The sequence below is a fragment of the Pan troglodytes genome, chromosome 23 (assembly GCF_028858775.2).
Source record: "Pan troglodytes isolate AG18354 chromosome 23, NHGRI_mPanTro3-v2.0_pri, whole genome shotgun sequence".
Lineage (NCBI taxonomy): Eukaryota > Metazoa > Chordata > Mammalia > Primates > Hominidae > Pan > Pan troglodytes.
Window position 1 is genome coordinate 33,556,838 of NC_086016.1, and position 25,610 is coordinate 33,582,447.

Sequence of the window (25,610 nt, forward strand, 5' to 3'; positions counted from 1 at the left end):
TAAAAGACACTCAGTAGCTTATCTCCTAAGGGAAGGCCTAGCTGCACTCTCTGTTCACTTCATTCCCACTTCCTTTTACCACTGACCTCCCACAGACTTATTTAACTGCTTCCTTTGGGAGGGACTATTCTTTCCTCTCCTACCTGACCTCCCCTGCTTAACAGATTTTCCATGATATGCTTTGTGGTCCTCAGCTGTTTTACTTTCAGGATGCCTTCTATATCCTCAGCTTCTCTTAACTTTTATTTTGCACATCCTTCCAGCACTGATTGCTTGTGAACTCATCTCGTGCCTGCAAGACATCAAAAGTTTCTCCAAAGACATCCCTTCCTCTCTGCCCTCATCCTATATCAAGGTCTTAGCTCCTTGAAGACTGCATTAATGTGTCTTTTGCCTTCATCCCCCCCCCCCCCCCACCCTCCCGCTTCCTCTAGTCCTTGTGTTTACCAAAATACTTTTGCTAAAACCTGTATGTCTAGCTTCTGCTGATACTCTTAGCAATACTCCCTTATTTCCTTCTGGTGCCATTTGCCAATCACCAGCTAATGGCTTTGCTCTTTGCATGGTACCTGTTTCTGTCCTACTAGCTTCTAGTCTGAAAAGGAAGCCTTTACTAGCAGCTTCAACCCAGTCCTCCTTACCTTGCACCTATTAACGTTGGTTCAACATGAAGGGGAAGTAAGATAAGTGGAAGAGGATACACAGGAAAGGTGGAACTGGATTCAGGTATCTGTGTTCTGCCATTGACACTTGGGACTGCGTTCCAGCTTCCACCTGTGGAAACCAGAAAGCATTTGCCAAAAATTCTAAACAGAGGGTCTATTTCTGAAGCTGAGGAATCACATGGAGTGAATAGCATGGGGGAAGGGGATTACTAATGAGGCTGAAAGAAAAGTACCAGGAAGAGACTGACTTCATGCATAATCCATAAAGCCAGGTTTTGTTGAAAGGTGACCTGCTTTCTTGTATTCCTGCAAGTACACGGCAGGGTGGGCAGTTCCAGGCTTATAGTCATTATTCCCTAACAAACGGTCAAGACTTAGGCTGCCCAAGACTCTACTACCCTTGTAGTCAAAAATCCAACCACCTTGACCTTTACCTCATTATCTGACCCTTTAGCATGGAGTCCTAAAATGGTCCTGAATGGACAAATATCTAGAACTCTGGTAAATTAACTTGAGTAGCATGGGAAATAAGTATCACCTCATAGCAGGACTGAAAAACCTCCAGTTAGGAAAGGGGACTCAGAACTGTACTGTATTCTGTAGAATCTTTATCCGTAAGTGCTATGTATATACTAATAGTTAAGGTGAATAATAAAACAATTGTGAGCTAAGGAATGTGATACAGAACACAAGGAGTCAATTAATGCATGAGTCTTAAGGGAAATTCTTAGACTTCAGTGGGTTGAATCAGAACTCTGAGCTTAGAGAAACAGGATGCCCCAGTAAACATGATTTGTTTGAGAGAAACTACCATATGTAATAGATGATTCTTCAATAAACTGTTTTCACTAGGTCAGTTTAATCTTGGAAATTACACTATAGATATCCTGGTATTAGCCACAAGGCTATGCTATCTATAGGGTCAGTCCAGTATAAACTGACCTGTTGGGGTCTTTAAAGCTCAAGGAAAAAGGCCATAGTTGATTTCTCCTAAATCAAGATAGAGTCCAATTAACTTTTTTTTTTTTTTAAGATGGAGTCTCACTCTGTCGCCAAGCTGGATTGCAGTGGCGCAATCTCAGCTCACTGCAACCTCTGCCTCCCAGGTTCAGGCGATCCTTCTGTCTCAGCCTCCCGAGTAGCTGGGACTACAAGTGTGGGCCACCATGCCCAGCTAGTTTTGTATTTTTAGTAGAGATGGGATTTCACCATCTTGGATAGGATGGTCTTGATCTCTTGACCTTGTGATTCGCCCGCCTCTGCCTCCCAGAGTGCTGAGATTACAGGCGTGAGCCATAGTGCCCAATTTCCATGGGTTTTCAAGAAAAACTTACTTAAACTTCAGATCACTTCCTTAAAGGAACATACTGAGCATAGCTTGGCTGGTTAGAAATTAGGAAGACTAGCTTGGGCTACATGGTAAGACCCTGCCTCTACAAAAAATAAGAAAAAAGTTAGTGGCATGTGCCTGTAGTTCCATCTACTTGGGAGGCTGAGGTGAGAGGATCGCTTGAGCCCAGGAGGTTGAAGCTGCAGTGAGCCACGACTGCACCACTGTACTCCAGCCTGGGTGACACAGAGTGAGACCCTGTCTCCAGACAAAATTAGGAAGGGTTTCAGAGAGGAAATAAACACAACAATGTCAGTTACTTCATTCACACACTTAGCATATGCAATTTTAATCAACCAAAAGAAAATCCCAAATGTACAAGTGAAAAAAATCCAAACTGTTGACACAGGCCTAACTAATATCAGCTACTTTTATGTACAGCTGTATAAGTTCAAAAAAGCTATCCTATATGTATATACAAAAGTTGTTTATACACAGGTCTGTACATAAGGGTCTATACATTTATTTCCTCAGAACCCTTAGGTGCCACCTCTTGGTGAGGACACCAACACTTCATTCACATATCTTACAAAAAAGAAAGACCATTTCCAGGATTGACAACATTGTGCATCCTGTATTCAGACAATGTACACTCCACTCGACTGGTTAAGATCCTCCCATCATAACGCGGACCACACCAGATGCATGGGTTCCACCAAACAGCTTCACACAGAGTGCTCCAAAGTAAAAGCCCATAAACCAACCCGAGATGAAGCAGGGTCCTGCCCAGTGTGCCACCACAGGTCCGGGCTTAGTTGAGTCTGCCTGCCCTGCTCACTGTCGGTATTCCAATTCATCTACACTGATAACTTTGGCGGGCATGGAGGGCAGGGGTTGCTGTAGCACATCTGAGCCAAACCATTTGGCAAGGCCCACAGGGGAGCTGCTCCTCTGGCTGGGGCGATGCTCCAGCTGGGAGTGCATGTGGGGCAGGCCTGACCGGCTGGGCACGTTCTGAGGGGTTGTCTGAACGCTGACAGCTGCTGCATGGGAACCAGAGCCTGGAGGATGCAGAACTGTGGAGATAAGAAGGGTTATCATTCACAGCATGAGAAGGAAAGTTTATTAGACCCTGCTTCATTCAAACCCTATCCAAAGAAAAGTCTTTACTAGAGGATTTTTTCTAGGGCTTCTTTAGAAACTCCTTTGCAAAATACCAACAATGCCAGAAAACAGTACCATGGAAAGCTGAGCTATTCAGAAGCGACCAGTATTGAAAACCCACCCTGGATGACATGACCGCTACTTCTCATGGCTAAGTAACCACATCACAGAAGCAGCAACATTAACTGGTGAGGGGGTATATACCCTGGGCAGGCCGGATGCTGAACCTCTGTTGGATTCTCAGCCCTCTCTCCTAACAGGCAAAGGAAAAAGCCAGAACACACTTGGCTTTTCCCACTGACTTTGCAGGAACAGTAATCCCAAATTGCATAGAGGTCAATTTACTTCATCTTATTATCTGGTTACACTTTGTCCCAAACTTAGAACAAGTTAAAGGATGAAAGTGTTAATTCGTCTCCACTGGAAACTAGTCCTCAAAGCTTCAAGACTCCCTAAGTCCGTCCCAAACTCACCTGTCACATTCCTGAACCTACCTGAGCGCTGTAGCTGCTGTTGCACCATTGCCAGATGCAGAGGTGTTCCAGGACGAGGGTTTAAGAGAGGGTGACTAGCAGCAGGTAAAGGGTAAAAGGGCTGACCCAGGATGGGGCCAGATATTCCCTGTAAATGACTCAAGTCCATCCCAGGAGGAAGCACACCTGTTGAGCAGAAAAAGCAAGCAGCTGAGTAGTCTTAACGTTACCTGGAAGTTTTCCAGCTTCACTGTACAGTTTTGCTGATCTGGAAGTTTGTTAAGAATGAAGGGCTCTGCGCAGTGGCTCAAGCCTGTAATCCCCAGCACTTTGGGAGGCCAAAGCAGGCGGACCACGAGGTCAGGAGTTCGAGACCAGTATGGCCAACATGGTGAAACCCTGTCTCTACTAAAAATACAAAAATTAGCCAGGTGTAGTGGCAGGGCCTGTAATCCCAGCTACTCGGAAGGCTGAGGCAGGGACCTAGAACTCGGGAGAGGCAGAGGTTGCTGTGAGCAGAGATCGCGCCACTGCACTCTAGCCTGGGCGACAGAGCGAGACTCTGACTCAAAAAAGAATGAAGAATCCTCTGGCTCACGCCTGTAATCCTGACACTTTGGGAGGCCGATGTGGGTGGATTGCCTAAACTTAGGAGTTTGAGACCAGCCTGGGCAACACGGTGAAATCCTGTCTCTACTAAAATATAAAATAAATTATCCGGGTGTGGCGGCGTGCACCTGTAGTCCCAGCTACTCGGGAGGCTGAGGCAGGAGAATTGCTTGAACTCAGGAGGCAGAGGTTGCAGTGAGCTGAGATTGCGCCACTGCACTCCAGCCAGGGAGACAGAGTGAGACTTCTGTCTCTACAAAAAGGAAAAAAAAAAAAAAAAAAAGAATCTTCAAGCTAGGTTCCTAATCTTTTAAAGGACTAGGGGATTGACTGGATTGGGCCCACTGCCTGCCAGTTAGATGGGAGAATCTAATAACATCTTTCTAGGGATGGAAATCTCCCACATTATAGCACTTCATCAGTGCCAACAATTGTCCCCTAGGCCCACAAACTGACGACACCCAAGTCAGGCTGGAAACTCACCAGTTTGGAGCAAACTTGGAAGATGCTGTGGATGTACTCCCTGGGCCAGCATCCTCTGTACCAACCCTGGGTGAAGCTGGTGAGCAGGCCTAACCATAGGGACATGGGGGACAAGGGGAACTTGGTGGACAGGGCGGAGAAAAGGTGTTGTAGGAACTGGGGATGCCAAGGTGGGTGTTTTTCTCCCAGTTGCTTTAGGTCGATAATCTTGTTCTTTGGTGTAACGGTTGGTCTGGGACAGTGGGGTGGAACACGAAGACCTCTGTAATGCTGACAGTTTGGAATTTGTAGTGGGAGAAGAGTCTCGATCGGCACTGGGTACAGAGCTGGATGACAGGAGGTTTTCTGTGAGGAACCAAACAAAAAATATTTTGGTAAACCTCTCCCAAACACTTGTGGCCTCCCACTGGTCTAATAAATCTCATTTCTTAAGGTCACAATTCTTATCTGATACCCTTAACAAGTTTAGAGGACTACACGGTAGGAACCATCATTTGCTTCATAAACAGGACCAGAAGATGAATTGTTGGGCACCCTTCTCTGCACAAATGGCTGTGGCCTAGATTATGTAAATCCATCACAACAGAAAATCTAAATGGCAATTAGAGTCTGGTCAAAGAACCCAAACTGTCTTAATAGTACCAACAGGATTTCCTCCCCACCACCCACCCCAAGCCTTCTCAAACACAGGCAAAAATCTCTCAGATCTATACTTTTAACACCTCTGTAAACACTAATTTGGAATCCGCATGTTACCACGTCCTTCACAATCCCTACTGTGCAACTCCTAAAAGCCTCTCACATATTTTCTATGTTGGACACTTAAGTCTCCACAGGCTGGACATAATCTTTCAGAAGTAAAACTAGCTGAATTATATTAATTTGCCAAATAAGTATACTAATTATTAACTTTGAAGCCTAACTAAGGATTCTAAACTAACACTCATTCTACCCGTCTGGTAGTAGCACTCTTAGATTGGTCAAATTTCAAGCAACCAAGCAATTGTGAGCTGGCCCAATTCTTCTCACTGTCACACAGAACCTTCTCACTGACACCGAACCATAGTCCAGAGAAGCTAGTGGTCTTGCCCAGGGCTTTGTATAGAATATCAGGCTGGTCAGCGTTCAGGCCCATGTTTTCTCCATCACATACTTTCTTGAGCAGTGCCCTTAACAGCTCTGCAGTACCTTCACTGGCCTTCTGAGTATCCTCTTTACTGTCACCAAGAGCTGCTTTTCCAGATGCTGGCTCCTCCTTGCTTTTCTCTTTGCTCTCGTACATCTTACGAATCACTGAGGTAGGGGTAAAGGAAGGAGAAAGCTGCAGAGAAAAACAATTGGCATTAGCACATTCTCTAAGTGCCGTTCTCTAATACTAAGCCAGGATTAACTTGTCAAGATACTCAACAAAGAGTCCCCACATTGGTAGCATAGGCCAACTGTAGTATTCTGTTCTGTAGCTGCTGGAGGAAAAACAGAATGGGGCAAATAGGCAGTGTCCCAAGTACATTATCCCTTGCTTACAACTGTGTGATAATGGGGACATGCCTATGCAGCCTCTGCGTCACAGATTTCCCAGCCTGGGATTAGGCTGGCAAGAGAGAAAGAACATGGCCAGAAATATAACTTGGAGCAACAGACCTTCCTTCTGCGAAAGGACACTTCAAAGATAACATCAAAACCAGAATTACTCCATACTCCTAATATTTCCCTTCTTAACTTGGCTACCAGAAAAGTCAAATTTATCTCAATAGTCTCCTCAGCCATCAGGATTAATCATTTGGAGTCATTTCTTACCTCTTCACTATTTCTACCTTGGTGATTTTATTATGCATTTGCCTTTTCTCACCAAACAACCCCACATCTTTGATGGCAGGAGACAGGGCTTGACTTATAAACAAAAAAGTTCTTTCCAAACCCTGCTGCCTTCAAGGTCACCGGTGCAAAGACCCACGTGGGGTTCTGAAGCACACAGCAAAGTTATTTTTTTTTTTTTCCTTCTTCTCTGTCGGCTTTGATTAGATGATAAAGATTTGTGGGGAATGAAACTTTTTTTTTTTTTTGAGACGGGGACTCACTAGGGAGGGCAGTGGCACGATCTTGGCTCACTGCAACCTCTGCCTCCTGGACTCAAGTGATCCTCCCACCTCGGCCTCCCGAGTATAGCTGGGACCACAGATGTGCACCACCATGCCCGACTAATTTTTTGTATTAGGGGTAGAGACAGGGTCTCACTAGGTTGCCCAGTCTGGTCTTGAACTCCTGAACTCAAACAATCTACCTACCTCGGCCTCTGAAAGTCCTGGGATTACAGGCGTGAGCCACCACGCCCAGCTGGAATGAAACATTTTTTAAAGTAATGATAGTTATAAAACTAGACTTCTCACTGCATATAAGCAAACCCTTCTGTTCCAGCCTTAGTTTATATCACTGAGACCTGAAGTGGTGAATCCGAATTTGTGAACTCCCCTGCAAGTTTCAATAGACTCCCCACTGTCTGACCCAGTCACCTCTGTCCACTTCACCTCCTGTCTCTCACTATCGTCCTCCTGTCTCCCCACACCTGGTTCATTTCTTTGAACATACTATACCACCTCGTGTGCCCTGGCCCATGATCATCTCTGCTGGAACATATTTTCCCCAATATAGGGGCTTCATTAAAATCCTAAGACTTAGACTGTGTCCTAAAAGGGAAAGACCTAATAGACAGTTATGAAAAACTACTAGGTCAGTTATTTCCGTGGAAGGAACTCAAGGACATTTAGGGCACACAGTGGTACAATCCACGCACAACCAAACAGGGAGAAGCCTTAAAGTCCTTCACAGTTACTAAAGGTCACTGACCATGCTTGTGATGGAGGCAGCAGGGGCAGGGGAAGAGGAATTCCCTCGATGCACGGGTGCTGGTGACTTGGTCACTCGCTGTTGCCTGTGAACAAACCAATTATCAGCATGAACCCCAATGTGCTTAACTTCAAGTCTTAAAACCATATAATACTCAAGACCAGCCTAGAAGTTTTAACATCCCCTTTCCCTTATCCAATTCAATTTCCCAAGCATTTAGGCCTAACATACACAAAAGCACATGCTAAGCTCTGAGGGAAGACAAAAGGAAAATGAAACACAGTCTCAGTCTTGTAAGAGCTCTCAGTCTAGTGGGGGAGACAATCACCTAGAGCAAACCAAGGCATGTAGATATTAGGCACCAACAAAGTACAATGGGAAAATGGAGGGGTTAGAAGAAATAACAAGGCACTGCAGGGATGCTTCCTGGGGAAGAAGCTGCATTCCATTGGGTGCGATCAAGAAGCAGCTAGAGAACAACAGTTCAGGTAGACGGAATAGGTACAGGAACTTGGGAGTTGTAGGGTTATCGAGAGCTGGTGTATAGTTTACTGCAGACTACACCAGTGAGGTGCGCTAGGGAGGGCCTTCATTCTTGGGCTGCCTGTGCTTCACTGGGCAGGGAGCGGCAATAATTAGCACAGTGCCTGGCACAGAACTGATGCTGTGTGTGACACTCGTTCAAATCAAATACAGAATCAAGAGTTTCAGCTATTTTAGGACCACTCTTGGTCTACACAAGATTGACCTCAGGCCTCAAAGGTCAAGGCCCAAGTACAGTCACTGACCTGAAGTTCTCTGAATCACAGATAGATGGAAAACCTAAATTCATGGCTTCTTTCTAGTTAGTACCCCATTGCTGCCATGCTGTGACTGTGTGTATGACAACAGGGCAGACAGATCAGTACTATTCTGAGTGACTAAAAAATGAACCCCAAACTTGAGGGTCCCACATGACCTATCATTCCTTTTGGTAAACATATTTGAGCACCTGCTACAGACACTGTTCCAGGTTCTTGGAATACAGCAGTGAATAAAAGAAAAATAATCTCTGGCCTCATGGAGGTTACATTCTTGGGGCTGCAGGATGGAGTGGGGTTACTACAGGCAGGGAGACAAACAATAAATAGTATGCTAGACAGTGATGAATACAATTTAAAAAAGCAAGGTAAGGGAAAGGCATGTTTGTTGGAGGGACACAACTGTACACAGGGAGGACCTAAGAGGCTGATGCTGATCCAAAACATGAAGGCTAGACTGAAATGACTCAAATATGCTTGCTAGTTTTGAGTAAGCCATGTTTTAAAAACCTGTTTTCTGTATCTGTAAAATGCAGTTACGTACCCCCCCCCCCCCCACCCATCTACCTCACAGGGTTGATATGAAGATCATATAAAATTCTGGGCCAGGTGCGGTGGCTCATGCCTGTAACCCCAGCACTTTGGGGACCGAAGCAGGTGAATCACTTGAGGCCAGGAATTCAAGTCTGGCCAACATAGCGAAACCCCATCTCTACTAAAAATACAAAAAACTAGCCGGGTGTGGTGGCACACTCCTGTAATCCTAGCTACTCGGGAGGCTGAGGCATGAGAACTGCTTGAACCCAGGAGGAGGAGGTTGCAGTGAGCCAAGACTGTGCCACTGCACTCCATCCTGGGCAACAGATCAAGAGATTGTCTCCAAAAAAAAAAAAAAAAAGTTAAAAGTACTCTGAAAGTCACAAATCACATCAATGAATACTAGGTAACTGCATTATGCTATAGACAGAAAGCACGTGAGAGGGGTTCAGCAGACCAGTCTGGAGCTCTCTGTTTCGGTGGAAGGGTGCTATAAATAGGATGTGCTTGTGTAAGGCTATCTCCTGGTCTCAGTGTCTTCTGAAAGGGTTAACAGGTAAAACCAGCTGAAGCAAAACACTGAGGCACTGTGGTAGTAACTTTAAGAATCACATCAAAACATTAAGTACCGAGTATTTTAAAGGTAGACTATAGTGTTCAGGGATGTGCATTTTGGTGATAAATTATTTATTTTTAATTAAGGTAGTGATTACTTTTAAAGGCTGGACAGTGGAGAGTTCTGAGGAGGAAAAGGGGTATTACTGGCACAGGGCACATGGAGGCCCTCTGAGTAGTTAACAAGGAAGTTTGCCTTATAATAAGCTACACATTTGTTTTATATAGTTTTGTCTGTTTTATTTTACAGTAAAATAATATTGCCACTCCTTTCCCTTTTCTCCCTAACTTATGATTAATTTCATTTTACCATTTGTTGCAACTATCGAAAAAGAGAAGAGTGAACTCAGTACTCTACTTGTTAACAGCTCTGATCAACAAACCTGTCAGCTCTGGCCAAAAAACTGCTGATGTAGCAAACCTGCATCAAGGGAGTTTGATAAGAACATTGAATCTGTGGGGAAAGGAATAAGGAGCTATGCTAGTTTCATTTGTAAAAATGAATGGTTTAACTGGTAGAAACATCCTAAGATTTTAAAATATATTTACTCATAACAATCTTGTGAGGTAAATTAGGCGAGCAGCATCCGTTCCATATGGCTAATTAGCAAACTCAAAGAAAAAAAGTAATTTATAAATCAAGAATGGAAATAAAACCATATAGAATGAAAGCCCTATGCCTTGCAGTAGAATTTAATCATATTTCCGCTATTAAATCTATTTCTTCTATTGATTTGGATTGGGATGGAATTTCTACCACATACTGAACATACCACAGTATGTACAACAGAATTATACTGCAGATAAGTAATTTATTAGTTTCAGGAAAACTTATCCGTAAATCTCCACATGAGCAGGATTAGTAATTTACCTGTTTCTGAATCCATCTCTGGTTCTGTCCACCTGTGGTTTGCCAAAACCAGGCTGGTAGAAGTTTGCTGCCTGTACAGCAAGGTCATGTGGCAAGGCCAGCCCTTCTAAAGCTGCCTGTTGCAACTCCAGCTGGCTCATCTGCTGAAAAGGAGAGGGGAGGGTCAGGAGAAGAGTAAGGACACCACACTTTCTACAAAGGTTTCTCTTCACTCTTAGAAAGGTATGTTAAGCAGAAGCTGAGAAAAATTAGATACTGCGAAACTGACTAGATTGTGCTGCCATCGCAGTGAACAAGATTAACAATTTAAGTATTACTTGAATTATTCAGCAAATTGTCTAACCTTCACTGAGCTTGAAATATAGATCAAAACCATTTCTTTTAGAGACAGGGTCTCACTCTGCCACCTAGGCTGGAGTACAGTGGCACCATCATAGCTCACTGCAGTCTCAAACTCTTGGGCTCAAGCGATTCTCCTGCCTCAGCCTCCTGTGTAGCTGGGACTACAGATGCATGCCGCTATACCTGGCTCAATTTTTAAATTTACTTTTGGGCTCAAGTGATCCTCCTGCCTCCACCTCCCAAAGTGCTGGGATTACGGGCATGAGCCACTATGCCTGGCCTCAAAACCATTTTTAAGAATCACAACAGTTCAGCTCTCCACTCCCCATGCACCAACAGGGTGAAGGGCAAGCAAGAGATTGAGTTTGAGAAAGCTCAGCCTGACCTGGGCCGTGATGGGGCTCATGGGTTTGCGCATGCCTTGGAATGGATCTCCGAGTAGCTGCTGTGGTCCTGGTGTGAAACCTGTCGGGAAAGTTAGTCTCAGTGAGTACCAAGATGGTATGTGTGCATCAGGGAGGCATTTTCATTAATGCATGCCATTTCTTGCTGAACGCCATCTCTTGGAAAGCACTGATTTATTGGGCTGACAGATGTCCCTCTCCCTCTGTGCCCCAACAGTGGGCTATGTGGACCTCAACCAGAGCACTGTCCAAATTGCTTCTCAACTAAGCCATCAGCTTTGCTCCTTTTAAAGCCAAGACTTCTCTCTGGGAGAGAAGAGCTTTTCTAGCCAGCAGTTTGTCCCGTTATCACTAAGCCAGCTGGTATTGCTCTGGCACTAAGCCATTGCTCTGAGAGTACACATTCTCTCCATTCTGTTTGACTGTGGACAGAAGATTTCAAAAAATGCCTCTCAAGGTTTGTTTGGCAGGAGCCAGAGTGGCCAGCAGCCTAAAGTGGCCTAGGATGGCAGGAACACTACGACATTCCATGTAAATACTTTGCTAAGACACTTTCTGGAACTTTTCTTTCAGTCACATTCTGAATTAGCCATAAGACTTAACAGCAGATTGTCTATCAAAACTCAATAGCTTCATAGATAACCACTACACTGACTTCTACTATATCAAAGAAAAACTTAAGAAGCCAAATTAACTTTTTTTGGATTGAATTCCCAAAATAAGGAATAAGACTAAAGAGCTAGATCAAAGTTAGATTTCAATAAAAAAAAAATCTATAACATGAACATATTCACCTAGAAGAGCAGCTGGTATCTTCCACGTTTGGTACCCCATCCCCCAAAAGTATATTTATTTATTTTTTTGAGACAGAGTCTCGCTCTGTCGCCCAGGCTGGAGTACAGTGGCGTGATCTTGGCTCACTGCAACCTCCGCCTCTCAGATTCAAGCGATTCTCCTGTCTCAGCCTCCTGCGTAGCTGGGATTACAGGCATGCACCACCACGTCTGGCTATTTTTGTATTTTTAGTAGAGATGGGGTTTCACCACGTTGGCCAGGCTGGTCTCAAACTTCTGACCTCAGGTGATCTGCCCACCTCGGCCTCCCAGAGTGCTGGAATTACAGGCATGAGCTACCGTGCCTGGCCATAAATTCATATTTCTTTTGACAAATAAGTATATTTACCAATTGGTGATGGTATTCTTGGGCGAAGGTAGTCAGCTGAGGCTGCTCGAGTTTGAAACACCTGTGACAAGGGAGGAGAGGGTGCTCTTTGGCCCAGTAAAGATGTTGTAGGCTCCAAGCTCCCCATAAGGCCACTCAGAAGATTGGAAGAAGCAGGTCTCTGAACTGGTTGACCCAGAAGTTCCTAAAGGCAGAAAAGCCAAATCCCTGTAAACTTAGTTATTCCTTCTACTCAGAGGCTGTGAATTATGGATTAACTTTTGAGAGCCACAAGATGGATCTCCCTCATGCTCAACTGAAGGACTTGGCATGTGTATATGCAACACATTTATCTGAATGTTCAGCTAGCAACATATGCTCTAAGTTAGTGCTATAAATAGAGGTTCCTTTTTTTTTTTTTTTTTTGAGACAGAGTCTCACTCTATCACCCAGGCTGGAGTGCAGTGACATGATCTTGGCTCACCACAACCTCTGCCTACCGGGTTCAAGCGATTCTCACGCCTCAGCCTCCTAACGAGTTGGGATTACAGGCATGTGCCACCACACCAGGCCAATTTTTGTATTTTTAGTAGAGTCAAAGTTTCACCGTGTTGGCCAGGCTGGTCTCAAACTCCTGACCTCAGGTGATCCACCCACCTCAGCCTCCCAAAGTGCTGAGATTACAGGTGTGAGCCACCGTGCCTGGCTAGATACTTTTAAGTTCCACAGAAACTGCAAAGGAAACTAGAAGTCAAGGCTTACTTTGTCAACTTTTTTAGCCATCCCCTATCCCCTGCCCATTGAGATTAAAAGCAACACCGAACTATGTCAGGCAACAATATCACCTCTCTGATTGCCAGGCAACACAGATCATTTTCTAAGGCCCAAAGTTGGACCACTAAGCAAAACTGGTTCAGAAGACTACTGTTCAAGACTCCAAGGCCTCAGTATAAGATTGTGAGGTACCTGCAGGATGTTCTTAGGGACAGGCTGGCCTGGAATCTCAGCAGGGGACATCAAATGGCTTTCAAGGTTTCGCTAAAAGAGTCAAAAGAAAACTGGTTTTAACTTTCTTAACTCACTTAACTTACAGATTGATTGGGGACCACAAGAAAGCATAAAATACTCCTAGGGAGTTAATAGCAGAATGATACTCAAGTCACAGAAAACTTAGACCAACGTGTTCCGCTCTCATCACACAGGTCCCAAAGATCTGGGGATGGAAAGACTGTTCACATGTACATGCAAAGTTCCCTCACAGATCCTCACTATGCTAATCCTAAGTCCATTTCCCTGTTTCTAACACTGTGATCAAAAGGGGGAAAAATGGTGAAACCGGGAAACACTTACTTGAGATAACTCTTGCTACCCATTACCTTTAACAAGATTTATTGGAGACACACACACACACACACACTCATATATACACACATACATATATACACATACATATACACACATACATACACATACATATATATATATATACTATACACACACACACACACACACATACATACATATATACAATTCTGAGACAGGGTCTTGTTCTGTTGCCCAGTCTGGAGTGCAGTGGTGCAATCATGGCTTGCTGCAGCCTTGACCTCTCAGACACAAGCGATCCTCTCATCTCAGCCTCCTGAGTAGCTGGGACTACAGGTGTATGCCACCACACCCAACTAATTTTTATATTTTTTGTAGAGATGGGGTTTTGCCACGTTGCCCAGGCTGGTCTTGAACTCCTGGGCTCAAGCAATCCTCTGGCCTTGGCCTCCCAAAGTGCTGGCTAAATTATAGACGTGACCCACCACACCCTGCCTACACATATGGTTTTAAAATCCTAGTAAACAACATGCAGGTTTGGCCAAAATTGTTATATTTCAGAGTTTCATATTTCAGGAAATTTAAGCTTTATTATTTTATTTTTTGAGACAGAGTCTTGCTCTGTCACCAGGCTAGAGTGCAATGGCACGATCTTGGCTCACTGCAACCTCTGCCTCCAGGGTTCAAGCAATTCTCCTGCCTCAGCCTCCTGAGTAACTGGGACTACAGGCACATGCCACCACGCCCAGCTAATTTTTTTTTTTTTTTCAGTAGAGACGGGGTTTCACCGTGTTGGCCAGGATGGTCTCGATCTCCTGACCTCGTGATCTGCCCGCCTCGGCCTCCCAAAGTACTGGGATTACAGGCATGAGCCACCGCGCCCGGCAACTTTATTATTTTTTAAACGAGCTGTTCCAAAATGGGTATCACATACAGGGCAAAATTCAAATCCTCCACTCTTAAAGCAGTAGTGGTTACTTTTTTTTTTTTTTTTGGGACAGGTCTGTGTTCTCCAGGCTGGCCTTGAACTTCTGGGTTCAAGCAACCCTCCCACCTTGGCCTCCCACGTAGCTGGAACTATAGGTGTACACTACCAGGCCTGGCCAGTGGTTACATTTTGTGCATCCAACCTGGAGTCCCCTCCTGCATTTCAGGACATCCCTATGCCCATTTAGCTCTGTGTGAAGTGCTTTCTCTGGTGTAGTTTCCCTTCCACTAGATGGAGCTGTCAAAGTCCAAAGCAGTGTCTAGGCATGACAAATAGCTCAAGAATACCCAAGTATTTTATTGTTGATTTTGGAACTGGGACTAAAGGCAGATGATTTTATAAGTAATCTCTTTAAGAGTCATTTACTTCCATCTAATAAAAACAAATAGACAACTTTATACTGCATGGCTTATTATACTTGGAGGATAGAATCTATAATTTAAAACAGAATTTAGATTGAACCAGCATGTATTATTTTTGGATGAACCAATATGACAACCTAAATAGATGGAGGCAGATCAGAAATAGTATACAAAACATACACAGCAGTAGTAATTAAAGACACCGAATTCAAAAAGTAAACCATGCCTTAACAACATGCAAATTGAGCAATATTTTGAGATAACACCTGCTATTCTTACTCCATTACTTTCCTTGTTGCATTCTTTCCTGCTAGCTGAGTTTGTCTTAGCCTTTGCCTAGCTACTTGAATGTGTCATCCATCCGTTTGGCAGGTGTTTGAGGCTCATTTGCTCAGCTAAAACCAGATACACTTCTGAGTACTAAAACCCCAACATCAAACCAACTGCCCTTACAACTCGAGTAAATTGTGTTAATATCAAATCCTGGAATCATATCTGCAATAAAATGTGGAAAAACATCAGGTAAACTGCTGAATCCCCCCTTCCATATTTTTAGTTGCTCACACCAAAAGAAAGAAGCTAATTATAAGATAGGAACCACACCATTGCAGTCAGCACCCAATCACCAAGACACAAATGTAACGAGAAAGGAAAATAGGATAGTCTACCATCTTTCAGTCTGATCTTCATTTGAAAGCATTTGTATCTAATAATTCTTTGTATAAAAGTAACTCTAAAGCAGTTTTACAGGGACATTCTCCTGCAACTGGTATGGTGTGGTCAGATACAAAGAAGTCAGTCTACCTATCTGAGGTGCCTCCTTTCAAGTGTAGGTCAGTCCTGGCACTAAGGAATAATGGAACCTCTGTCTGTCCTATTGGTCAGATAAGGAATGCTAAAAGTCAGTTGCTTTCTTTTGGTATAAGACATAATGATTCAAACAGCTATTGCTACTTGCATCTTGGCTAACTGGTTAAGTTCCCAGGCAAGCAGGGAACAGGAAAAAAAGAGGGAAAACTCAATTTGGTAAATTTGCTATAACTTAGCAACTAGAATAAGTCCATGTTTATGTTTTTATTATTCATATCTACCCTGCTTCCACATTAGTTTGTATCAAGAGATAGTGATATTAACACATAGGCTATGGGTAAGAACTACCCTCTCAAAATTGTTAGGACAAAGAACCAGTATATTATAAACACTTGCATTTACAAGGTGATATGCAGTTGTGTCACCTTGTAACCTAACTTCATGCCTACAAGTTTTGTTTTTAACTTGGAGCCACAACTTTTTCCATTAGTAAATTAACAGAATGTAATTATCCTGACAAACCCATCTTACTTTTTTTTTTTTTTTTTTTTGGAGACAGTCTCACTCTGTTGCCCAGCCTGGAGTGCAGTGGCGTGACCTCGGCTCACTGCAACTTTCATTTCCCAGGTTCAAGCAGTTCTCTTGTCTTGGCCTCCCAAGTAGCTGAGATTACAGGCGCATGCCCCCACGCCTGGCTAATTTTTATTTTTAGTAGAGATGGCGTTTCACCATGTTGGCCAGGCTGGTCTCAAACTCCTGACCTCAGGTGATCTGCCTGCCTCAGCCTCCCAAAGTGCTGGGATTACACGCGTGAGCCACTGTGCTCAGCCCCATCTTAGATACTTTACAAATGATTTGTATGACTGCAAGAATGCAGGTAATCCCTGGTATCTGGGAATAATTAGAAGATGTGAATAAAGATTTTACTATACAAATATGGTAAAGAATATGAACTTAAGTAGCTGAATAACAAGAAAATTTTCTCTGGAGTTCATCCAAAAAGATAGTTTTATACCTCATTTTAGCAGTGACTTAAAGTTATACAGGCATTACCATAAGACTGAATCTTTTAATCTTTATACTGTCACCCACAATACATATAAATTAACCACAAGCCTGCTTTTTCCAGTAACAAATAGCATATCAATAATTAAGGAACACACAAAAGCATCAAGGACCAAATGACTACTAAAGAATTTCCAACTTACTCAGAATACCTTTTTAAAAATCCTTTTATTGTGGTGGGAAAAAGAAGAAAAAAAAAAAGGAGAAAAGGGTGGGGGGTTTGTGTCAGATACTTACGCTGACTTTGGGCTGAGAAGGCAAAGTCCCACTTGCCTTCATTGTGCTCACTAGCTTGTTGAACGCAGTCATGTCTCCGTCTTTCTTCAGTTGTCGATTGTTGGTTACAGCACTCAAGGTCTCTTCTAGGTGTTCTGCCATGAAGGGAGTTGAATTCTTCACTTGCTGGTCAACCTTCAAGCCCTTCAGACCTGCTTCTACCTCCTCCACTGAAAGCACAACCCCTGAATGTGCTGAGAAGTTGAGAACGTCCAGGTTAAATCAAGCAAAGAGATATCTGGTAGGAATTCTCTTTGGCTAGTATGACAGATAAGATGAAAATAATTTATTTCAAAATTGAGATGAGACTGTCAGAAAAGACTGACACCAAAAATAAACTAATAACACTTAAAATCAAATTGTGTACTAAGAGATGGCATAAACTAAACCTAAAATGTTTAGATGCTAGAAACTGGGGGACCACAACTATGAGGTGCTATTCCTTAAAACTTGACAAGCTCCTGCTGTGCATCCTGCAGAAAGATATGAGTCTTCTGGGAGACTTGTTACCTGGGACAAGAATCCCAGATAGCCCAACATTGCCAAGATTGCTGCCTGCACCGTGGTCATTATATCACTAAGTTTTTATGTTGAGAATTTATAGCCTAAGCAAGAACATGGAAGACTAGGGCAGATTTGTGAGGAAATGGTAAGTTATGCTCTGGAGGAATAAAACATTCACTGGAGTTTGTTTTCAACATTCACTGGATTATTACAACCAGACCCTAGGTAAGAACTTATAGGAAAAGTTCTCATAGGGCTCATGACCCACTGTGAGATTCTCAAAGAGGTGGTATTGTTTGATGAAATGAGTTTTTAAAAAAGAACATTAAACAAAAACCCAATATATATTTGACTTTTTATGAAACAGAGGTTATGTTAGACCCAACTGCCTGAAGACTGAACATCTAGACCTTTTCAGATATCTAAAACAGATATTCATAAACACTTACAGCTTTCTTTAAGTTTTTCTTTATTTGCAGAAAGGCTGGAAAGAAGAGGTTTCAAATCCACTTTGGCTTTCTGTAGCATTTCTAAAATATCCACTTTATTTTCAGCATGGTCTTCCAATGGTATAGGAGCAAAGTAATTCCCCGAGTTCTGTCCAGGAGAGAGGATGGCTTGCTCCAGACCTGATATTGCAAATAAACATACTCAAAATTAATCTGTTCCAGTAAAGAAACATGCCTTCAACAGTATTTTTCTTTCTTTTTTTTTTTTCTTTGAGATGGAGTTTCGCTTTTTCGCCCAGGCTGGAGTGCAGTGGCGCAATCTCAGCTCACTGCAACCTCCGCCTGCCAGTTTCAAGCGATTCTCCTGCCTCAGCCTCCTGAGTAGCTGGGACTACAGATGCCCGCCACCACGCCTGGCTGATTTTTGTATTTTTAGTAGAGATGGGGGTTTCACCATGTTGGCCAGGCTGGTCTCAAACTCCTAACCTTGTGATCTGCCTGCCTTGGCCTCCCAAAGTGCTGGGATTACAGGCGTGAGCCACTGCACCCGGCCCCTTCAACAATATTAAAAGGACACAAATTGAAGGCTTTTCAGTTGTCCAGAGACCCTTTGACCCTAATTGACTCCTGACTAATGAAGACAAAATGAACCATATCAGGGAAAAACCCAGGTTTACCTTCAAGGGCAGAATCTGAAGCCATTTTACCTGCAAGTCTCTCTAGCTCTTCATGTGGTGTTGACCCAAGACTGCTGGATCGGCTTCCTGATCTGCTCGGGTTAGAGAACCACCTACTGAACCGACTGGCAGAGACTGACCCTTCTCCCAAAACATCTTCTATCATCTGAAGAAAAAGACAATAAAAACTAATAGTTTCTAGATGAAAAAGGACAAGAAGGTTTAAATCTTATGAAAGGGTCACTTACTTTGAAACTTCCTTTCATGCTCGTGACCTGAAGATAAATACTCTCAGAACCTAGGAATTTGAACACCTTTTTCTTCCTCCATCCTGGGTAATTTCTGAATAACCCAAACTTGAGTATAACCATCTACTTACTTTCCTTTTCTATTTTTTATTACTTTTTTTTTTTTTTTTGAGACAGAGTCTCGCTCTGTCACCCAGGTTGGAGTGCAGTGGCATGATCTCGGCTCACTGCAAGCTCCGCCTCCCGGGTTCACACCATTCTCCTGCCTCAGCCTCCTGAGTAGCTGGGACTACAGGCGCCTGCCACCACGCCCGGCTAATTTTTTGTATTTTTAGTAGAGACGGGGTTTTACGGTGTTAGCCAGGATGGTCTCGATCTCCTGACCTTGTGATCCGCCCGCCTTGGCCTCCCAAAGTGCTAGGATTACAGGCATGAGCCACCACACCCGGTCTACTATTTTTTTAAGACAGTCTCGCTCTGTTGCCCAGGCTGAAGTGCAGGGGTGCAATCTTGGCTCACTGCAACCTCTGCCTCCCAGGTTCAAGTGATTCTTATGCCTCAGGCTCTCGAGTAGCTGAGACTACAGGCATACGCCACCATATGCCTGGCTATTTTTAATTTTATTTTTAGTAGAGATGGGTTTTTACCATGTTGGCCAGGCTTGTCTCGAACTTCTGACCTCAAATGATCCACCTGCCTTGGCCTCCCAAAGTGCTGGGATTACAGGCATGAACCACCACACCCAGCCTACTTTCTAAGAATATAAAGCAAAGCCTCTATGCTACAAAAAGGTTTTCGGGTTTCTATCCTTTGCCTCAGGAGTAAATCCACGTACTACCAAATGTTCTCAGAGAACAGTGTCAATGCCACAGCATTCCACTGACAAGCTGATAAGTGAGCTTCAACTAAATATCAAGTATGGGGAACTGATGAAAGAAAACCATTGCTTCAAACTTAGTGGTTTCAAGGTTGTAATGAACATTATGAAATTCAATCTTGAGAGTTTCAGAAGCCAAAGGCTAAAAAAGTAGAGCTCATAAAGACTGTAATTCCAAGTCAAAGTTTAGAAAAAGTATGATTGTGGAAGATGAAATTTCAACTGATCTCTAATTTCTGTTTGAGATTAATAGAGAGTTTTCAGGTGTTTTCTGTTTCCAAATCCAACCTCCATAGTTTACATTTAATAAGGGCAATTAAATAACACACTATGAACAATAAATTGCTTTGGTAGAAATTATGAAATAGTGCCAATCTTTCTTAAAAACTAGATTTAAGCATTTAAAAAAATTTTCAATTCAAATCATACCATAAATTCAGTCAAATATCCAAATTGATTTTTTGCAGTATTCTTATCAATATTTAGAAAAGACAAGATAGAGCAAACATCTATCCAAAAATCAGACATATCCTTGAAAATAAGTCATATACTTTCACTTCAATCCCACTGATAAACAGAAAACATGCTTTTTCAAAAACTGGTACATGGATGACAGAATTAGTGCCTGTTTTATTTGAAATCTGGAACCCACAGTTTCCAAAGTTAAGCAGGGGAAGCTTAGATTTATTCTTTGTTCTTATCTGGAAGAATGTTTTCATAATCCATACCCAAATTAAGCCACAATATACTTCTTTTGAAGGGATTTTAATTCGAGACCCTAATTATTGTTTCCAGAATTTCTATTTTCAGAGGAATTATCTAGACAATTTCAATCACATTCCACCTGTAGATGCTCATACCTTAAATAATGCTGACTTTTAAGTGCACTAATTTTGTATTAATTAAAATATAAGATAAGCATGATACATCACTGTGAAAAATTGGGGAGTGTATCCAAAATATAAGCATCTTAGTGATAAACAGGAATTCTAAAAATAACTTTAAAAAGCCAGGTGCGGTGGCTCACGCCTGTAATCCCAGCACTTTGGGAGACCAAGACAGGAGGATCACAAGGTCAGGAGTTCAAGACCCGTCTGGCCAACATAGTGAAACCCCATCTCTACTAAAAATACAAAAATTAGCCGGGCATGGTGGCACACACCTGTGATCCCAACTACTCAGGAGGCTGAGGCAGAAGAATCGCTTGAACCCAGGAGACGGAGGTTGCAATGAGCCAAGATCGCGCCACTGCACTTCAGCCTGGGTGACAGAGTAAGATTCCGACTCAAAAAAAAAAAAAAAAAAGAATTTTTAGTCTAACACCACCAGCTTAAAAAAGAGTTAACTGGTACAAAAATCTCATATTATCCATTAAGCCTCTCAAAACAAAGCCAACAAAAATTTAAATATGTAAGAATAAAAGCCAAAAACCCCAAAAGCATCTAGCAAAACAACACTTTCAAACCGATGTCTTAAATACTCAGGTCAAATTTAACCACACATTTTTAAGTGTGCTGCTACACTCACCGAAGCCAAGCATGGCACCTTATCAAGGTTAAAGAACTCATTAAAGTCAAAGTCTCCTGGGGACTGCTCAGGCAAGACGGCATCCCTTGGCACTTCCTGATCAGCCGCAGGCTCCTGTGCAAGGATGACCTCCACTTCATCCTCTTCGGCCACTCCTCCATTGCACTCTACTATACCTGAAAGCAAAACCAGGACAAAAACCGTCTGATAAGTAAATCACTCCAGTGTCCCTCTGTGGCTTCAGCCATCAGTATACGTGTAGAAGAGCCACACATGACTTAAAAAGCAGACTTCTTGTGCAGGTACTGTACTTGCAAGAATTAAACAGTCCCCCTTCTACGGGAGGCAGAAGAGGAAAAAAGCCCTAATAAAGCCAGAACACCAACAGGATGTGGGGAGGATTATGGTTCCCTTCGTGGGAACTTCATATTTTCTATAGTGGAGGGGGGTCTTTTTTTTTTTTTTTTGAGATGGGGTCTTGCTCTGTTGCACAGGCTGGAGAGTAGTGGCATGATCACAGCTCACTGTAGTCTCTACCTCCTGGGCTCAGGTGATCCTCCTGCCTTAGCCTCCAGAGTATCTGGGACCACAGGTGCACACCACCATGCCTGGATAATTTTTAAATTTTTTGTAGAGACTGAGTCTCGCTAAATTGCACAGCCTGGACTTAAACTGCTGACCTCAAGTGATCCTCCTGCCTCGGCCTCCCAAAGTGCTAGGATTACAGTAGTGAGCCACTGTGTCCAGCACCATGCCTAGTTCTTTTTCTAGTGATTTTTTTTTTAAAGGATAGTCTTTGCAAGTCTCTTACTGCTTAAAAATGGAACCAAATTAATTTAGCTCTGCTTCTGCCCATGCACCTGTAGCACCACTTTCAGTCAGGGCTCAGCAACCTAAGGTATTTATGAGAAACCTGGCATGAGGGCAATTTTCACTTGCCTACAGGTTGGTTGTTGTAGCTCATCCTTCAAGGTGAAATTCAAATGTGACCTTCTCTGGGAAGCTTGCCCCGCCTACCGATTTTTGCCCTACCCAGTAAAATTAATTGCTACCTTCTCTATAATCCTTGTGTCATCTCTGAGTACTTGTCACACTGTATAATAGTAACTCTCTGGTGAGGCTAAACTCTGAGGGTAGGGAACCTGGTCTAACCAGCTTTGTCTTACTCTATAGTGCCAGGTATACTCTATAATGTTCAGTTGTTTTTAGGATGGGGAGACAAAGTGAAACTGCCAGATGCTAACATTTAAGGCATCTGACATCTTAGTTTTTAATGTTTTTATTTGTTTTTATTTATTTTAAATACATAGCAAGGGCAACCTAGAGACATTCTGTAGTTATCTAATGGGATGAACCAAGACCCCTGGATTCTACTCCAGGCTCTGCCATGAAATCCATCCCTTCTCTCCAGGTCTCAATTTCTCTCTGCATCTGTAAAATAAGGAGGTGCCACTACCAATCTATCTCACTCCTGACTCCTGCACTTGATACAAGAATGGTTGAAATTCAGATTTCACCTCACTTAAGAAAAACATAATTTTTTCTCACCAGAAGCCTGATCTTTATCGTTAAAGTGGTGCTTTACTGGGTGCTGCTTTAATTAAGAATGAGACAAAGACATATCTCAAAGCCAATTTAATAGCAAAGTCTTCCAAGTTACCTATCAATTTCTTACATTATCCTAGGGAGCAGTGTGTGATAGCACAAAGATAATGGTAATATGTACTATATTTTCAAGACTACAAAAGAAGATGAGTATTTTGATTCTCCATTTTCTTCTCCTTCTAAATAAATGCCATCAGCTTATTTCTGCTTATATTTGTCTTCATCAAAATGTTAAGGTGGCACTGATTTTTCCCTTATTTATTAAAATAGCTTTCCCAGACCAGGCGCAGTGGTTCACGCCTATAATCCCAGCACTTTGGGAGGCTGAGGCAGGTGGATCATGAGGTCAGGAGATTGAGACCATCCTGGCTAACACAGTGAAACACCATCTCTACTAAAAATACAAAAAATTAGCTGGGTGTGGTGGCGCACACCTGTAATCCCAGCCACTCGGGAGGCTGAGGCGGGAGAATCACTTGAACCTGGAGGCAGAGGTTGCAGTGAGCCAAGATCAGGCCACTGCACTCCAGCCTTGGCGACAGAGCGAGACTCCGTCTCAAAAAAAAAAAAAAAAAAAAAAATTAATTAAAAAAAAATAGAGGACTGGCGCAGTGGCTCACGCCTGTAATCCCAGTACTTTGGGAGGCCGAGGCGGGTGGATCACGAGGTCAGGAGATCGAGACCATCCTGGCTAACATAGTGAAACCCCATCTCTACTAAAAATACAAAAATTTAGCTGGGCGTGGTGGTGAGCGCCTGTAGTCCCAGCTACTCCGGAGACTGAGGCAGGAGAATGGCGTGAACCCAGAGGCGGAGTTTGCCGTGAGCTAAGATCGTGCCACTGCACTCCAGCCTGGGCAACAAAGCAAGACTCCGTCTCAAAACAAACAAACAAACAAAAAACAAAAAAAAAGGCTTTCCCCTTTTGTTGCCTAGTATCTGCCAAAAGGCTTTCAACTAAGCCTGAAAGCTTGAGGCAGGTAGAATTTACTGAGTGCCTTCTTGGAGGCTGAGTTCTGATGGGTACATGTGTTCTTCAATGCTAAAGGTAACCCTTAAGTTATGATAGGCATTGTTCTTCCCTTTACAAAGAAACAGGCCCAGCTGTCAAAATTTTGTCAAAAATTATCCTTTTCTAAGCAGGAGCCCTAGTACTTTAACCCAGGTTAGTCCCCACCTGGCTCTACAGTGCCTCCTTCCCAAGACCATCAGCCTGGGACTGGCCACCTTACAGCCAGGTCACTGCCCTAAAAAATGACTGGCTGCAGACCAATGGGCTCCCACTCTGCAGCAGGTACTTCACACACATTAGCTCTGGCTCCTTCAGTTTAGCAAGGGAGATATCTGACCCCATCTTACAGCTGAGGAAACTAAGTTTTTTTGGTTTTTTTGGAGACAGAGTCTCAACTCTGTCTCCCAGGCTGGAGTGCAGTGGCACAATCTCGCTGCAACCTGTCTCCTGGATTCAAGCAATTCTCCTGCCTCAGCCTCTCCAGTAGCTGGGAGTACAGGCATGCGTCAACACACCCAGCTAATTTTTGTATTTTCAATATAGACAGGGTTTCACCATGTTGGCCAGGCTGGTCTCAAACTCTTGACCTCAAATGATCCACCCGCCTTGGCCTCCCAAAGTGCTGGGATCACAGGCGTGAGCCACCGTACTCATCCTGAAACTAAGTTTGAGAGAAGGCAAATCACAAACAACTGACCTGGGAAGGCCTAATACCATGATGAAGAAGGTAGGCTCTGATGCCCAGAAGCATCTTGCTTTACTCTTGACTTCACTACTTATTTCCATGGTGACTACCTTAAGTGTCCTTGAGTTACTTAAGCCCTCTGAGCCTCCATTTGCTCATCTATGAAATGGGCATAAAAAAGTACCTACACTGCACAAGGTCATTAGGAGACGAAGGATTACACAGACAAAATACACTCACCACTGTGTTTAGGACATAATTGCTCAATAAATGAGACCTCTCATTTTTCTACCACGTTTCTTATTTCTGGGGAACTCTTTCATGTACACAGTCCTCTTACAGGATAACTTGAGACTTTTCTGTTTAGTGTGGCAGGCAGAACGAGTTAGGGAAACAGTACAATCTACACTTAGTGAATCCTCACTTAAGCAGTTCCAGGGGCTGGGCATGGTGGCTCACACCTATAATCCTAGCACTTTGGGATGCCGAGGCGAGTGGATCACCTGAGGTCAGGAGTTCGAGACCAGCCTGGGCAACATGGTGAAACCCCATCTCTACTAAAAATAGAAAAAATTACCCAGGCGTCATGGCAGGCACCTGTAATCCCAGCTACTCGGGAGGCTGAGGCAGGGAAGAATCGCTTGAACCAAGGAGATGGAGGCTGCAGTGAGCTGAGATGGTGCCACTGCACTCCAGCCCGGGCAACTGAGCGAGACAACGTCTCAAAAAAAAAAAAAAGATTTCAAAATCAGGATGCATCATGAAAAACTTGCCATTTCCTATACATCTGGTGCCCATTCCTAAGTGTACAATTAGCCAGTGATAATCACATCTCTATTTTATTTTTGAGACAGTCTTGCTCTGTCACCCAGGCTGGAGTGCAGTGGTGTGATAGCTCACTGCA

General features: G+C 43.3%; 1 protein-coding gene across 15 annotated transcripts in view; it reads right to left on the reverse strand.

The window, feature by feature from the left end:
- Positions 1 to 180: 180 nt before the first annotated feature.
- EIF4ENIF1 (eukaryotic translation initiation factor 4E nuclear import factor 1) overlaps positions 181 to 25,610 on the reverse strand; it is a 56,916-nt gene continuing 31,486 nt past the window's right edge. For 3 of the 15 annotated variants that reach the window (XM_009438226.5, XM_063808185.1, XM_063808186.1), the window contains exons 7-19: positions 21,405 to 21,580; positions 18,783 to 18,918; positions 18,076 to 18,255; positions 17,084 to 17,316; positions 13,265 to 13,336; positions 12,320 to 12,503; positions 11,119 to 11,198; positions 10,392 to 10,531; positions 7,569 to 7,653; positions 5,913 to 6,045; positions 4,725 to 5,069; positions 3,654 to 3,818; positions 2,312 to 3,071 (exon numbers count right to left, since the gene is read on the reverse strand). In XM_009438226.5, the coding sequence (XP_009436501.2) occupies positions 2,830 to 3,071; positions 3,654 to 3,818; positions 4,725 to 5,069; positions 5,913 to 6,045; positions 7,569 to 7,653; positions 10,392 to 10,531; positions 11,119 to 11,198; positions 12,320 to 12,503; positions 13,265 to 13,336; positions 17,084 to 17,316; positions 18,076 to 18,255; positions 18,783 to 18,918; positions 21,405 to 21,580 (2,171 nt within the window). In that variant the 3' untranslated portion in view covers positions 2,312 to 2,829. Of the gene's footprint in view, positions 293 to 641; positions 775 to 2,311; positions 3,072 to 3,653; positions 3,819 to 4,724; positions 5,070 to 5,912; positions 6,046 to 7,568; positions 7,654 to 10,391; positions 10,535 to 11,118; positions 11,199 to 12,319; positions 12,504 to 13,264; positions 13,337 to 17,083; positions 17,317 to 18,075; positions 18,256 to 18,782; positions 18,919 to 21,404; positions 21,581 to 25,610 lie in introns of those variants that run through there. The other 12 variants (XM_009438225.5, XM_063808183.1, XM_063808184.1 and 9 more) reach the window with 5 other exon arrangements.